This window comes from Capra hircus, chromosome 9, assembly GCF_001704415.2.
Source record: "Capra hircus breed San Clemente chromosome 9, ASM170441v1, whole genome shotgun sequence".
Lineage (NCBI taxonomy): Eukaryota > Metazoa > Chordata > Mammalia > Artiodactyla > Bovidae > Capra > Capra hircus.
Genome location: NC_030816.1, coordinates 12,657,122 through 12,673,545, shown reverse-complemented (window position 1 = coordinate 12,673,545; position 16,424 = coordinate 12,657,122). Strand labels below are relative to the sequence as shown.

General features: G+C 43.1%; 1 protein-coding gene across 4 annotated transcripts in view; it reads left to right on the top strand.

Moving 5' to 3' along the window:
* NCOA7 (nuclear receptor coactivator 7) overlaps positions 1–16,424 on the top strand; it is a 157,165-nt gene that overhangs the window by 92,021 nt on the left and 48,720 nt on the right. For all 4 annotated transcript variants that reach the window (XM_005684484.3, XM_018052951.1, XM_018052949.1 and 1 more), the window contains 2 exons: positions 8,180–8,259; positions 12,329–12,436. In XM_005684484.3, the coding sequence (XP_005684541.2) occupies positions 8,180–8,259; positions 12,329–12,436 (188 nt within the window). The remainder of the gene's footprint in view (positions 1–8,179; positions 8,260–12,328; positions 12,437–16,424) is intronic.

Below are 16,424 nucleotides of genomic sequence, written 5' to 3'. Positions count from 1 at the left end.
CTTGCACTATCTGCCAGAGTTTGCCTGAGTTCATGCTCATCGAGTCAGTGATGCCATCCAACCATCTCATCCTCTGTTGTCGTCTTCTCCTTCTGTCTTCAATTTTTCCCAGCATCAGGGTCTTTTCCAATGAGTCAGCTCTTTGCATCACGTGGCCAAAGTATGGGAGCCTCAGCTTCAGTGTCAGTTCTTCCAATGAGTATTAAGATTGATTTCCTTTAAGATTGACTGGTTTAGTCTCCTTGCTGTTCAAGGTAGCATTTGTTAAACACTCTGTGCCAGGCTCTGAGATAAACTGTGCCCATTATCTTATTTAATCTTTTGAGCAACATTGTGAGACGTCCATTTTACAGATTAGGAAATGGAGGTACAAAGATTTTAAGTGACTTGTTCAATATCGCACAGCTGTGAGGGTTGATTGGTGAAGCCACCTCATTTTGACTCCAAAACCAAACTGTAATCAGAAAAAATGTGGGGCAACATAAGGGAATAGATGCCATCTATTTCCAGTCTGGGGCTGTGTCTGTCATTGGAAACAGCTTTTCCTGTTTATGTATCAGGATGCCCTTTTCTTAGAAAGCTCTAGAGAGACACTGGAGAAGGAAATGGCAACCCACTCCAGTATTGTTGGCCTGGAGAATCTCATGGACAGAGGAGCCTGGCAGGTTGCAAGAGTCAGACACAGCTGCGCGACTCCACTACCATGAGACAGGCGTAGACAGTTACGCTGCACTGATGCCCCTCTTTTGGATGTCATGGAAGCCATCCTTCCTCTTTGGACAAGTGTGTAGTGAGTCCTGCCATCAGCCTCATGCCCCCCATTCAGATGGTCTTGTGATAAGCATGCAAGGAAGGAAGAGAACTGATCAAGAGGGGTACGGAAAGAAGGGACACACACAGTAAGTGGAAGGCCAGAGCAAATTTGATCCTGATAAAATCTGAAAACTTGGTAATTTTCAACACTCTGTTTGTGCTTGTTCAGATAGTAAGAGGAAAGCTACATACTGTCTTTTCTGTCCTTCTTCTATCTATGTATGAAATGGCAACCCACTCCAGTACTCTTGCCTGGAAACTTCCATGGACAGAGGAGCCTTGTAGGCTACAGTCCATGGGGTTGCAAGGAGTTGGACACGACTAAGCAACTTCACTTCACTTCTATCTATGTGGAGCTTATGGAACCAAGAGCCAGGGAATCCACCAGTGTCTCTTGTTTCTGCTTTCAAGGACAGTAATGGATAATGTCCACTGTCCTGACTCTACTTTCTCCAGTGGTCTGTGCCTGGAGCCCCATGCCCAGGTTTCAAGGTCATGGATAGTATCTCATTTTTGCTGGATTTTTTTCAGAACCAAAACACATAACCAGAGCTGCATTCCTTAAGCCCCTCTACAGTTTCTCCCTCCCCCGACCCCAGCACACTCATATAACCTGGGTTACTACTTGAATCATCAAAGATCCCCTTTTGGGATCTGAACTTCTTTTGTCTTTTCCCGTAAGCCTGTTCTCCATCTCTGGTAGGCAGAATAATGTCCCCTACCCCTTCACAGAAGGTGTCCGTGTCCTAATTCCTGAAACCTGTTAGGTTACATGCAGAGGTGAATTCGAGTTGTGGATGGAATTAAGGTTGCTAATCAGCTGACCTGAAGGAGGAGAGCATCCTGGATTATCTAGGTGTGCCCAGTGTGGACACCAGAGTGCTGAAGAGTGAGAGGAGGGTGGCAGAGAAACTGGAGAAACGGCAGTGTGAGAGGACTCGGCTGGATGTTGCTGGCTCTGCCCACTGAGGGAGGGACCTTGAGGCCGGAAGGTGGGCTTGTTCCAAGATGAACAGACCAGGAAGCCAGTCTTCCCCTCAAACCTCCAGAAGAGAGCTGCCTGCTGACACCCTGAATTTTACCCAGTGAGACCCCATGTCAGGCTTGAAATATGTAGAGCTATAAGATCATAAGTTGGTGTCTGTTTAGAATCCGGAACCACTCGATTTGGTGATGTCTTACAGCAGCGGCAGCTACGTCGTGCCGTTCTCCTGGCGCGGGTGGCCGTGACGGAGGGGCCTGCTTATTCCTCCGTGGTCTGCCACCTTGGGGTTGAGACCCAGCCCTCGGGGAAACCCTTACTGCTTCTTCCTGTTGCTTCTTTCAGTATTTATATCTTTGAAACCTCATCTTTGCCGCAATAACTCTTCCAAATTTCACAGCGCCTTAAGCCCCCAGTCCTGTCTTCAAACGCCTTACGTTTCAGCAGATGACCTTATCCCTACTTGACTGAAAGGGTCAGCACATCTGTCCTGAGATCCCTTCCTTTTTCACGGCAGGACCTCTGTGACCTCCCAGTTACTTGTTTCCAAGTTTCTATCTCCCATCCTAGGGATAACACTTGACAATGTCAGTACAACCCTCCTTTAACTTCGTTTCTGTGCGTTTGTGACATAACGCTTGTTTTCCTTTCTTGTGAATCTTTCCCACCCCCTCAATCAGCCACATTTCTTTTTACCTCCCTACCCGCCCTTGCAAATCTCAGACTTCTGTAGGTGCTGTTCTCAAGCCTCAGGTGTTCTCTTAAAATGTATCTCCTTGCCCATGATAAGTTTCCTTTACATCCAGCCTTCTTGCCTTTCCAGGCCCTGGACTTTCTTCTGAACATCAACTTCTGTTAGCCCCAACGCACGGAGAGCGAAAGGAGTCTTTCAACAAACGTTGTCTAGGACGTCCTGAGATGCCGGAGCCAGTAGCCGTGTGTTCCAGACACCCCTGGCCCTCCTGTGGGCAGGGAAGGGATGAGGAGGCAGGACCTGTGGGCAGGGCACCAGGTCAACGGTGATTCCCCCCATTGCCCATTTCAACCCTTCTAGGATTTATGAGGAAACAAGAGAGTTTAGGCAAAAGGGCCTGTGTTTCATTCTTCCAGGGATTTGTTAATATACTTAGTGAACTGGGAAAAGCTGTCTCTGAAAACTTTTCAGAGGTGGGGCAAACAGAAGGTACAGTTGCTTTCCTGTGAATGGCTTCTGAGGACCACTTGGCCAGTGTTCTCCTCTGGCAGTAGATACTTCTAAATCATTTGCTTTTGTAAGCAGGGGGAGAATTTGAATTTGGGCAGGTGTAACAGATCCGAGGCAGAAGGAGAAGGGAGCGGCAGAGGATGAGATGCTTGGATGGCATCACTGACTCAATGGACATGGATCTGAGCAAACTCTGGGAGATGGTGAAGGATAGGGTAGCCTGGCGTGCTGTAGGCCATGGGGTCGCAAAAAGTCAGACATGACTTAGCAACTGAACGACAGAAAGGTCTAAGGAGGCCTGAAGCTCGAAATAGAGATGTCGGGTATCACTGGGAGATAACGGCATCCTTGCAGATGGCCCTGAGTCCTCACCTGAAATGCTGGCAGCAGAGCCCCTCCTGAAACCCGGCAGAGAAGTTCTCTCCCCAGGCATTCCGGGGCTCTGCCCCGCTCTCCCCAGCGCTTCGTGGACCATGTGCTGCAGAGCTTGTGGAAGTAATGTATCCAAGACTTCACTCACTGAGAGGAGCAGCTGGCCGTCTTGAAAACTTACTGCCAGAAAGTATTTAAGAAGCAGTATGACCGTGTGGATCACAACAAACTGTGGAAAATTCTGAAAGAGATGGGAGTACCAGACCACCTGACCTGCCTCTTGAGAAACCTATATGCAGGTCAGGAAGCAATAGTTAGAACTGGACATGGAACAACAGACTGGTTCCAAATAGGAAAAGGAGTACATCAAGGCTGTATATTGTCACCCTGCTTATTTAACTTATATGCAGAGTACATCATGAGAAACGCTGGGCTGGATGAACCACAAGCTGGAATCAAGATTGCTGGGAGAAATATCAATAACCTCAGATATGCAGATGACACCACACTTATGGCAAAAAGCGAAGAAGAACTGAAGAGCCTCTTGATGAAAGTGAAAGAGGAGAGTGAAAAAGTTGGCTTAAAACTCAACATTCAGAAAACAAAGATCATGGCATCCAGTCCCATCACTTCATGGAAAATAGATAGGGAAACAGTGGAAACAGTGGCTGACTTTATTTTTTTGGGTTCCAAAATCATTGCAGATGGTGACTGCAGCCATGAAATTAAAAGACGTTTGCTCCTTAGAAGAAAAGTTATGACCAACCTAGACAGCATATTAAAAAGCAGAGCCATTATTTTGCCAACAAAGGTCTTTGTAGTCAAAGCTACAGTTTTTCCAGTGGTCATGTATGGATGTGAGAGTTGGACTATAAAGAAAGCTGAGTGCTGAAGAATTGATGCTTTTGAACCGTGGTGCTGGAGAAGACTCTTTAGAGTCCCCTGGACTGCAAAGAGATACAACTAGTCTGTCCTAAAGGAGATCCCTCCTGAATATTCATTGGAAGGGCTGATGCTGAAGCTGAAACTCCAATACTTAGGCCACCTGATGCGAAGAACTGACTCATTTGAAAAGACCCTGATGCTGGGAAAGATTGAAGGTGGGAAAAAGGGATGACAGAGGATGAGATGGTTGGATGGCATCATCGACTCAATGGACATGAGTTTGAGTAAACTCCTGGAGTTGGTGATGGGCAGGGAGGCCTGGCGTACTGCAGTCTGTGAGATCACAAAGAATCGGACACGAATGAGGGACTGAACTGAACTGATGAATCCTTACCTTGGGCTATAATCATATGAAGACAGATTGGGTACTTAGAGTGTGTCAGTTACTTCTCAGCTTTCTGTATTCAGTCAACTGTAAAACCTAATGTTTGGTTTGTGGCTTTGGTTCCAGTGATGTTCCTGGTGTGATGTTCTATCGGTGAAAACATTGCCCATATTCAAACTCATCAGGCCTGTTGATTTGTATTGGTAAATTTCATGCAAGCATGTGTAATGGGTATCACACTAGGGCACACGACATTCAAAGAGGGATACATCATGGTCCTCGCCTCAAATATTTCAAAATCCTAGACTCTGGAGGAAAGGTTGTTATTTTTTTTCCTTCTAAATATATTATTACCATGTTTGCAGTTTTTCTGGCCTATCCACCTGTGCAGAAGAAAAGTAATTTTTGTACTAAATCAGTTGTACATAGTCAAGTTTATCCTGAAAAGCTCAGCCAGCACCTGGTTTTCTTTGGCAGCTGAAAAATATGAAAACTCTCATGATTTGCTGGCATACAACAGGACCCCCATTGGGACCAGAAATGACTATGTACAGCCTGTGGAAGGGCATGAGCTGAAGCTGCCACAGATGGAAAGAAGCAGCAAATTAGGCTCTAGAAATAGGAAGCACCTACAGAGGGATATGAAGAGACTGTGCTGAAAGCAGGAGGACCTGAAGGGATAGCTGTTTCTGGTAGCAAAGAAAAGGGCAGGAATGTGGGGCAGAGAGTGGAGCTAAGATATTAAAAGGAATGAACACCATGCAGATGATGAGAGTTTTAAAATACTCTCCTTGATTTTTCACTAGACTGCATGGAACCTCCAGATTCTCCTCCTACAGAATCTGGAGATCTGAAGACCACAGTCAGTAGAGTCTCATCTTCCTGAAATAATTTAGATGTGATCGATCACCTAAAGGAAGAGAAATCATTTTTTTAAAATATATACTATCTAGAAGATTTTGGGGCTTCCTTGGTGGCTCGGACAGTAAAGAATATATCTGCAGTGCTAGGAGTCGGACACGACTGAGCGACGTCACTTTCACTTTTCACTTTCATGCATTGGAGAAGGAAATGGCAACCCACTCCAGTGTTCTTGCCTGGAGAATCCCAGGGACGGCGGAGCCTGGTGGGCTGCCATCTCTGGGGTGGCACAGAATTGGACACGACTGAAGCGACTTAGCAGCAGCAGCAGCGGGAGACCTACGTTTGATCGCTGGGTTGGGAAGATCCCCTGGAGGAGGGCATGGCAACCCACTGCAGTATTCTTGCCTGGAGAATTCCATGAACAGAGGAGCCTGGTGGCCTACAGTCCATGAGGTCACAAAGAGTCGGACGCAACTGAGTGAATAAGCTTATACTAGATGTTCAGAGTGTCTCTGGTTCTACAAAGGACTAGAAAAGGACTCTAATAGCAATCTATTTTTTTTAATCTTGGTTCTTAATTTTAAATAATATAAAGGAATTTCTTAAAAGGCAGAGAAACCCCGTGTACGTTAACTATCTTCACATTCCCGTGTTCCCTTCCATCCTCATCCAGCTCATCCGTGTTTGTTAGGTAGCTGAAATGATACTGTTGGTTCGCGTGTGGGTGTGGGGGGCTATCGGGTCTCAGATGGAGAGGTCCTCATCTCCCCCTCCACTCCATTCTATTGTGTTCAGTCTCTGTGGGCTTTTATTTGGGCGTAGCCTTAAAAAATGTGTCTAGCTGTCAGAAGGCTCTTTGAAGAGGTCGGAGCTGTAATTCGTGGATTCCCTCGGTCATCCCAGCAGCAGTCAGAAATAGAAATGGAATTTCTCGGAAAGATCTGTAAGGGAGCCTTTTGTCTAATGACCCTCCAAGTTCTTGAATGTCATACCAGCAGGAACATTGCCACCTTGGACCGAGGGGAACGGAAAGAAGATAAAATGAAATGAGGCTGATCGACCCCTCAAATGCTGTAAACAGAGAACTGAAAGAAGGTGAAATAAGACCGAGCAACTCCCCAAATTCTATAGGCAAGGAACAGCTGATAACCTGTTCAGCCACAGGGACTGCCCTGAGGCCCAGTGGCTAAGACTCCACGCTCCCAGTGCTGGGGACCTGGGTCAGGGACCTAGATCCCACATGTCACAAGCAAGACCAGGTGCAGCCAAATAAGTAAATAAAAGTATATTTTTAAAATGTGTAGTTTTCTGTGCAGCTGTTTTTAGGATACATAATGGTACTACTCTGCACATACCATTCTGTTTCTCTCTAAACATGTTTTGGTGTATGCTTCTGGTGTGTTATGCTCTGGGATTCTAGGCAGTAATTAGGTATATTTTGCTTACCCTCCTGCTCCTCACTGCCACAGATAACTCTGTTCTGTGCGCCATCCAGCAGGTCACTCACTTTCTGATATCTCCTGGGAGAGGATATGTATCTGTGGGTCAGTTTGCTGAGTCGTACTGGTGGCTCAGTGGCAATGAATCCACCTGCCAGCGCTGGAGATGTGGATTTGAATCTGGGTCAGGAAGATCCTCTGGAGAAGGAAATGGCAACCCACTCCAGTATTCTCGCCTGGACAATCCCATGGACAGAGGAACCTGGCGGGTTCCAGTCCGTGGGGTAACGAAGAGTCAGACATGACTTAACAACTGAACAGCAGCAGCAGGCTGTATATAATTAATTTGCTGGAATGGCTGTACCAGTTTACATTCCTTGCAGCAGCTTGCATCTTCGGCAACCCTAGAATTATCCAGCTTTCTGATTTTTACCATGCCAATAGCTGTAAAATGATAGCTCGTCTTAATTTGCATTTTTCTGATCCCATACAAGTTAGAGCAGCTTTTCATAGTTAGTTCAATCTTGTACTTTTTGTCACTTAAATGTATATCCATTGATATATGTCTCTCTGGTTTTCAGTATCCAGGTTGGTTATATTAAGAGATATTTCGTCATAGCAACTAGGTTGAATCATTCGTAGCTGCCAAACTACTAGGTTGACTGGTTTTGACCTTTAAAAGCAGCTCGATCTGTGTTCCAGATTAATGTGTCATTGAACACAGAGGTCTTTCCAGGTTTTCACTGTTATAAATGATACTGCAGTAACCATTTGCTGTGCATAGCATTTTCCTTGTGTTGAATTTTTCCTTAGGATAACTAAGGGAAAAATTACTGAGTTATGGACGTTTTTATGGCTGTTGTTACATATTGGCAAATCACTTTCTAAAAGGGCTGTACTGATTTACATTGTATATCACTTATATCACCATGCTAGTTAACTTCATCATTATACATTATCACGTAAACAAATACTTGGATAACTATAAGGCACAACCTCATTGTTATTTGTACTATTTAATTGCAGTTAGCGTTAATCATTTATTCAAGTATACATTGATGACCAATATGTTTTTATGTGTTTGGTCTATTTGTGCCTTCAGCCCATTTTTCTTTTCGTGTTTTTTTTTTTTTTTTTCAAAATCATTTTGAGAATGGGTTTTTAATATACTGTAAATAACCCTATCCTCAGTTCCTAAAAATGAAATCATTCACTTATATCATTTTATTCCTCAGATGACAATCCAAACAAAACACATGATAAAAAAGAGAAGAAGATGGTGGTTCAGAAGCCCCATGGTACTATGGAATACACTGTAAGTATAAACAGGTAGTATAAACACTTGTTAATACTGCTAGATGTACATAATGTTTCTCCCTGGACACATCCTGCCCCTTAGCTGCCTTCCTCTTATGTAGCCATTAAATAGCAAAGCTTCTTAAGACCTCAGTCGTTTCTCCTTTCTGTAACTTTTCCCTGAATAAACCTATTACTTGAATTACCTTTGATATGCCAATGATGAGTAATTTTAGGTCTCCTTCTTAGACGTGCTTTCTGACTTCCCAAACCATATATTCAGTTGTCTGCTCAACACAGTCACTTAGACCTTCAGGCTTGGCCTGTTTTCAAGGAGCAGTGACTCCATCATCCATACATTTCTACAGACCAGAACCTCAGCCCGAACATCATCTTCCTATCCCTCTCCACGTTCATTCTTCCTTTCTGTGACCATGCTGCAAGTCTAGGGCAGATCCCTTCATTTTACTGTCTCATAGAATTGTGTTCTTTTCTATCAGTTTAACAGTTTAACCCACTAGCGTAATTATTATCTTTCAATGTCTGTCTTGTGCCTTAATTCATACGCCCATGGAGAGAGACCAGATCCCATTTTGGTTGCCATTCTAACTCTGGTGCTTGCAGGGTATTAGACCTCCATGTGGTTGGATCAGCAGACGGATGATGCAGTGTGTGTATCTGTGACTGCACCTCCCCATTAGGTACTCATCTCTCCCATCACACCTTGAGTTTCTGGAAGGCAGCAGCTGTGCATGCTTCTCCCAAGCCTTGCACGAAGTGGGCACTCAGTTATAGATCTGTTTTCATTACTTTGAATTGGCATTGCTGAGGAGTGATCTCTGATTTCTAGAAAGAAATTAAGTACTGTTGCCCCTGCCCCCGTGTTTTCCTCATGTGTATTTATTTTCTGCTCATTATTTGTGTGCAATGCCTGGCTCTCTATATAAGGCAAGCAGCAAGGCCTGTCCCTCCCTGGCATTTCTTCTAGAATGGTGACTCTTCTCCAAGCTTCTGTATCATCACATTTGAAAGGTTGCTGAACCATGGAAAGATGCCAGGATTCTTGGCCTCCGGAGAAGAAGAATTCAATCCAGGGCCAGAGACAAGGTTTAATAAAACTTTAAGTTTTACTGAAGTATAAAGGAGCTAGAGAAAGCTTCTGACATAGACATCAGAAGGAGGCAGAAAGAATGCCCCCCTGCTAGTCTTTAGCTGGATGTTATATAGCTGCTGCTGCTGCTACTGCTGCTAAGTCGCTTCAGTCGTGTCCGACTCTGTGCGACCGCATAGATGGCAGCCCATAGCTACTAGCAGTCTGCTAATTAAAGGAAGGAAATGTCTCAAAACTCAGAGAATGGCACCAGGCCCCTCACCCACAAAATGCATTTTGAGATAATCTTGGCACCAGGTGAGTCATCCTGGGCCATAAAACGATTGACATGAATCTTGAAGAAAGGCAGATTCCCATACAAATATAGAGTTTCATCAACCTAGATTAAGAACAGTGTATGAGTATAACAGGTCAGGTCAGTTCAGTTGTCAGGTCAGTTCTGAGCCTTTAGGTGAACTGACTTGAAGACAGTCTGGGGTAAATGCATCGTACATTAACATAGCTTAAGACAAACATTTCTATAAGAAAAATGCATGGGTTAGCTCAAAGTTTGAGAAAAGTTAAGTTCAGGTGGAACTAGTTGTCATTATGGCAGATCTCTCCACCTGATTGATTTACGTTATGGAGATTAGTTGGCCAGTTACTTTGTGTACTTCTCATTATTAAAAGGTGATCCATAACTTTGTGTTTAGAGAACCATGACCAGAGCCACTTACACAATTGCTTGCATTGTTCCAGTGCTGTGGATGTTCAAGCGTTCTGTTTAGTTTCAAACATTTAATGATATCAGTATCCCTCCCAGGTTCTGTAAGTTGGCTCTGTATCTATGTTTTATCCTTGTGTAATACCTGCAAATCGTTAAAATTTTCCTCCTTCCCGGAAGCCCCTATACATAGTATCCTCAAGTTTTTGTGTAAAAATGTGAAGCCAGTTCATTGATCACTTGTCATATGCATCTCCATTTGGATGAAGAAGCTGAGGAACAGAGAAGTTAAGCAAGTGACTCAAGGTCACACAGCTGGCAAGTGGCAGATTTGGAATTCAGGTCCAACAGTCTGACTCAGTCTGTCTGTATTATCAATCTGTGTCTTCTACTGACTCTAAACCTTGAGAAACCAGGGGTTTGAATATATTATGTAAATATGTACTACTTGAAAAAAAAATTTTTAAACTTTTTTGTTAACCTTTAGTACTGATGATTTTGCACAGGGTAAGGTAGAGGCATCTGTTATGTTTTCAGTAACTTTAAAAAAAATGTATGTATTTATATCTTGTTCTAGAAATGTTTGAGGTAGTTTTGGTTTAATCTGTAACTATGAACTTGGTTATAGTTCTGGGACAGGTATAGAACTGGGGCAAGTCCATCTAGTCGGTGGGCTTTTGATACCTGAGGACAGTGAGTGGTAAGTGGTAAGTCTCATTTCACCTGCTTACAAACTCCTTCAGCCACCTCAAATCTCCGCCTGTCAGTCAAGGCTCGCCTGGAGGAGCCCATTGTGCTTACAGAGTTAAGCCCCAGTGCTGACCCAGGGCGGTAGTTGGGAGCATCTCAGTGAGAGTTGCCAGAGGGGCCGCCTGCTAACAAGTTCCATCCGGTGACCCTGGACAGGGAGTCTGTCCTCGGATACTGACCTGACCAGAGGCGGCAGACTTCTTTTTGGGTGGAGCTTTTCCGCTGAGCTTTCACGCCTTTTCTTTTAAATAGTTTCATTTATTCATGCCTGTGCTGGGTCTTCGTTGTCGCGGGGGCTTTCTCTAGTTGCGGCAGGCGGAGGGCTATTCTCCAGTTGGCGGTGCCGGGGCCTTCTCCCCGCAGCGGCTCCTCTTGTGAAACACAGGCTCTGGGGCGCCTGGCTTTCGATTATTGCCGCGTGCGGGCTCCCAAACTCTAGGTCACTGGCTTCACTGTCGCACGAGGGCTGAGTTGCTCCACAGAATGAGGGGTCTTCCCAGATCAGGGATCAAACCTGTGTCTCCTACATTGGCAGGTGGGTTTTTTACCATTGAGCCACCAGGGAAGTCCAGTTTCACATCTTACAGCCCTTTTTATTCCTGCTGCTGCTGCTGCTAAGTCACTTCAGTCGTGTCCGACTCTGTGCGACTCCAGAGACGGCAGCCCACCAGGCTCCCCCGTCCCTGGGATTCTCCAGGCAAGAACGCTGGAGTGGGTTGCCAGTTCCTTCTCCAATGCGTGAAAGTGAAGTCGCTCAGTCGTGTCCGACTCTTAGCGACCCCATGGACTGCAGCCCACCAGGCTCCTCCGTCCATGGGATTTTCCAGGCGAGAGTACTGGAGTGGGGTGCCATTGCCTTTTTATTCCTATCCCCCTCTATTGGAGAAGGACAGAGACATGAACAGCTGAGACATATCACAACTTTTATAGATTTAAAGAATAGCACTAATTTGGTTGACTGTGGGAAACTGTCATGTTAATGTCAGTGAACAATTTTTGGTAGCTAGTCTGAGTCCTTTTAGATTTCCATGCCTTTCACTGTATTCATTCATCAAATATTCAAATGCCTTCTATGTGTCAGGCACTGTGGGGAAATGGTCTTTAACAGGCCGCAATCCAGGAGCCTAAAGTACAGTAAAGAGACAGGCAAACAGACAGAAAATGCAAAGAGAGAAACTAGTTCCATTTCTCCTATGAATAGTATTATGTGTAATATTTCTTTGCTTCTTAGCTTTATATTATACCTCATAGACTCTCTCCTCTACACACCTAAGTTGTGCCAGAGTAAGTTTAGAAATCTATTAGTGGACAGTGAAATTTGCAAATAAGGGAGCCCAGAAATGAATAATATTTAAGACTTTTTTGTTAAGAATTGAGAATGTATTTTCTTTTTTCATAATACATTTGGATGTGTGTGTTACTTTTTTATGGACTCGTATCAAACAGATTAATGTGACTGTCAGGAGAAAGATTTTTTCTGTCTTTTGCTTTGTGTATTGAATCTTGTTTCTTTGATTATTCTAGGCTGGAAGCCAGGACACCCTAAACTCCATAGCACTGAAATTTAACATCACTCCCAATAAATTAGTGGAACTGAATAAGCTTTTCACACATACGATTGTTCCAGGCCAGGTAATGATTTTCTTGTTGAATTTTCCTTTAGAAACATTTTCCTTTTAGAAATGTATTTTCGCTGCCATTTTTAATGACTTGTTCTTAGTGTCTCAGGACTGTCATTGTTGTTATTGTGTCTTGGTTCAGTCTCTTAGATCCAAGACTTCTGAAAGCATCCTGATGCTTAGGAACTGTTCAGAGATAAATGCTTTGCAAATGATTATCACAGTTGATTTAACTATCCTTTGTGTTAATAGATGTTTCCATCAGGAAAAGTTAAATTAATGTAACTTTTTTCCCTATAGAATTATACAGATATTCTTCAGATGTTTAATTTAGAATTGCAAGTTTCAGTTTAGTCCACTTATGGGGTATATTATGGCCATCATTTTATTTTAAATTAGGCAAAATTTTGGTCATTTTGTCCTTCATGTGATTCCATGACAGAAGTAATCAATCTGGCCCAAGGTGGAGACATTCAGCAGGATCATTAAGAAAGGGCCACAGACACATGAAAAGATGCTCATCATTGCTAATTGGTAAAGAAATGCAAATAAAACTACAATGATGTATTACTTCACACTGGTCAGAGTGGCAGCCATCAAAAAGTTTACAAATAAATAAATTCTAGTGACATTGAGTTCTTTCATGGTGGATGCTGCTACTTCTAAGAATAACTTCACTCAGGCAATGGTAGTATTCTTTGCATTTATTTCAAGGGCAGCAAATGAAGCCACCAGGCTATAAATTGGCCAGTTTATACTATCATGCTTTTGGTATTTATGTCCTTGTCATAAATGAGAGAAATTAGTATACTGCCAGTACCAGGTTAGTTGAGGGAAAATATGAATTAAATTTTTTCAAAAATTAATACATTTTTATCTCTGTGAAATTAATAGATTTTAGTCATTTTTATTGGGTTTTGTATAGTCTGGGATATTGCTGAATAATCTGTTAACTGACCCATAGCAGAGAACCTAGGCATATCTTTACTAATTCAAGCTGTAGCCACTGGAACTTACTAAGATAATTTAGGGTGATTCTTTATTCTTTTACTAAGTCCATGAACAAAATAGTTTATTGGTACTGGATTAAGGTCCAGTACTAATAGGAGATATAGGAACTGTCTTAATATGCCCTGTTGTTGTTATTCAGTTGCTCAATCATGTCCAACTCTGTGACCCCATGGACTGTAGCACGCTAGGCTCCTCTGTCCTCCACTATCTCCTGGAGTTTGCTCAAATTCATGTCCATTGAGTTGGTGATTCTATCTAACCATCTCATCTAACCATTTTAATATGCCTCTTTAAGGATAATAATACAAAAATAGGTGCCCCAAAGCTTCATTTCCTTTGACCCTTTAATAAGTATTAAACTTGGGCTAGTCACTTCCTTTTTGACCTTGGTTTCATCTCTGAAATGAGGGGTTGGGCTACATTTACTCAGATGGTCCTTCTTGCCTTTACTATGCTGTGTAGCCCTCATATAACTAAACAGTTATGTGCTGTTAGTTGTCCTGAGATCTGGCTGTGCTCATGATTTTTTCTGGCAAAGATGAGGAATTAAGAAGAATGATCCAGACTCACTTCCACGTTGAAGCAAGATGTGTAGTGACTGGGCTTCTCCACGTTAACACTCACTTCTATTTACACAGTACAATGGGCTATTTAAGCATAGGAATTATCTCTTTGATTTGACATTTAGAATGTCAGGCAATAGAATCTCAACCTATGTTGCCTAACACTTGTCAAGAGTTCAGGTGCAAAAAGAAAATATTAATGGAGAATTGACATCTGTTTGGAAGAAATCTGTTTCGGTCCTAGCCCAGAAACATACAATAAATAAGAGCTGTATACTAAGACCATGTAATTTTAGCCTTCTGCAAATTAATTACTTTCATGAAACTCTAACCTTTTGACATTTGCCACTGACCCATTTTGACGTTGTTACAAAGAACAGTCCTTCAAAACTGGTTATTTCATTTACTGTCATGTGTCATTAGGACAAAGAGTTCACTGTGAGACACTGTTTTTTTCAAATGAGGCTTTGTGGGAGACTACTTGTACCAGTAAGAAACTGGTTTGTTTTTATTTTATGGATAGTGAATTCTGTTGATTCATGATGTCTATATCTTTCCACTGGTTATTTGGAAACTTAGACCAAATCTAATGGCCCACTTCTTAATGAACGTTTGGCAATTTGGGAGCTCATATTTTCAGTATTATCAGTCATCATCTTATTTCTCCTTGATGATGATTTTTCCACCTTATCTTAAGGTGTGTTTTGTTCTTGGCTCACTTTTTTTCTGGACTGAAGAGAGATTTAAAAGAACTAAAGTTAAAATTTGTCTATGACAAACCTAGACTGTGTGTTGAAAAGCAGAGACATTACTCTGCCAACAAAGATTCGTATAGTCAAAGCTATGGTCTTCCCTGTGGTCACATATGGTTGTAAGAGCTGGACCATAAAGAAGGCAGAAGCCAAAGAATTGATGCCTTTAAGTTGTGATGCTGATGAAGACTCCTGAGAGTCCTTTGGGCAGCAAAGAGATCAAACCAGTCAACCTTAAGGGAAATCAACTCTGAATACTTGTTGGAAGGACTGATGCTGAAGCTCCAGTCTGATGTGAACAGCCAACTCATTGGAAAAGTCCCTGATGCTGAAAAAGATTGAGTGCAGAAGGAGAAGAGGGCGTCAGAGGTGAGATGGCTGGATGGCATCACTGATGCAGTGGACATGAACTTGGGCAAGCTTCAGAAGATCGCGAGGGGACAGGGAGTTCTGGCATGCTGCAGTCCATGGGGTTGCAAAGAGTTGGACACGACTGGGCTACTGAACAACAATGTTAAAATAGAGATATGCAAAAGAATGATTTGAATGAGCCCAGACTCTTGCATCTTCCCATACAAGAAAAGTGCTAAATTCCTTAACTTGGGACATCTGGTTTTCTTTAGCAATAATCTATTGATGTTCAAACTACCTGCCCTTTGTTGTAAAACTCCTGTATAACCTGGCTCCTCCCCTTGCCTCCTCAGAGCAATTCTCTCAGGGTTACTTGAGATGCTGTCTCCTGCGCTTAAGTCCTAAAAATTCCCACTGAATAAAACATAACTGAAAAATAAATAAGTAAATAAAATAGAGATACAACTAGAAGACAGGGCAAAGTGTTCAGTAACAATATTGAACAGTTGTTACATGATTAGCTGTGAATTATGATGGCTCAGATGGTAAAGAATCTGCCTGCAATGCGGGAGACCCCGGTTCAATCCCTGGGTTAGGAAAATCCCCTGGAGAAGGGATTGGCAACCCACTCCAGTATTCTTGCCTGGAGAATCCCATGGACAGACCATGGGGTTGCAAATAGCTGGACATGACTGAGTGACTAACACTTTCACTTTCACATATTTTATAACATTAGAGGTCATTTTAAAATAGTATTTGATATAATACCAGAATGCAGCTTGTATTGTTAAAAGAGTGTTGAATAACAGAATCGAATAGCATTTCAGGAACCAGAATATCTTGCAGAAGAAAGCAGTTTAGTGCAGTAGGGGCTCATTCACTCAGTTGTGTCTGATTCTTTGTGGCTCCATTGACTGTGGCCTGCCAGGCTCCTCTGTCCATGGAATTCTCCAAGCAGGAATACTGGAGTGGGACGCCATTTCCTCCTCCAGGGGATCTTCTTGATCCAAGGATCGAACTTGCGTCTTTTGTGTCTCCTGCATTGACAGGTGGATTCTTTACCACCAGCACCACCAAGTTAGGGGATTTGTAGATATCCCAAACAGTGATGGAAGAGCAGGTGCTGAGATTATTGATGCTGCCGTGTACAGCTTTTTCATATAAGGACCTTAATGCATTAGCACTCAGGGCCTGCTTGGAGTCGGGAAGCCTGGATGCGTCCTGTTTCTTCGTGATGCGGGTGCTGCGTTTAGAAGTACGCCATGCTATTCTCGCCTCTATCCCCTTGTACTATCGTACCCTGCCCTGGAAGGCTCTTCCCTCC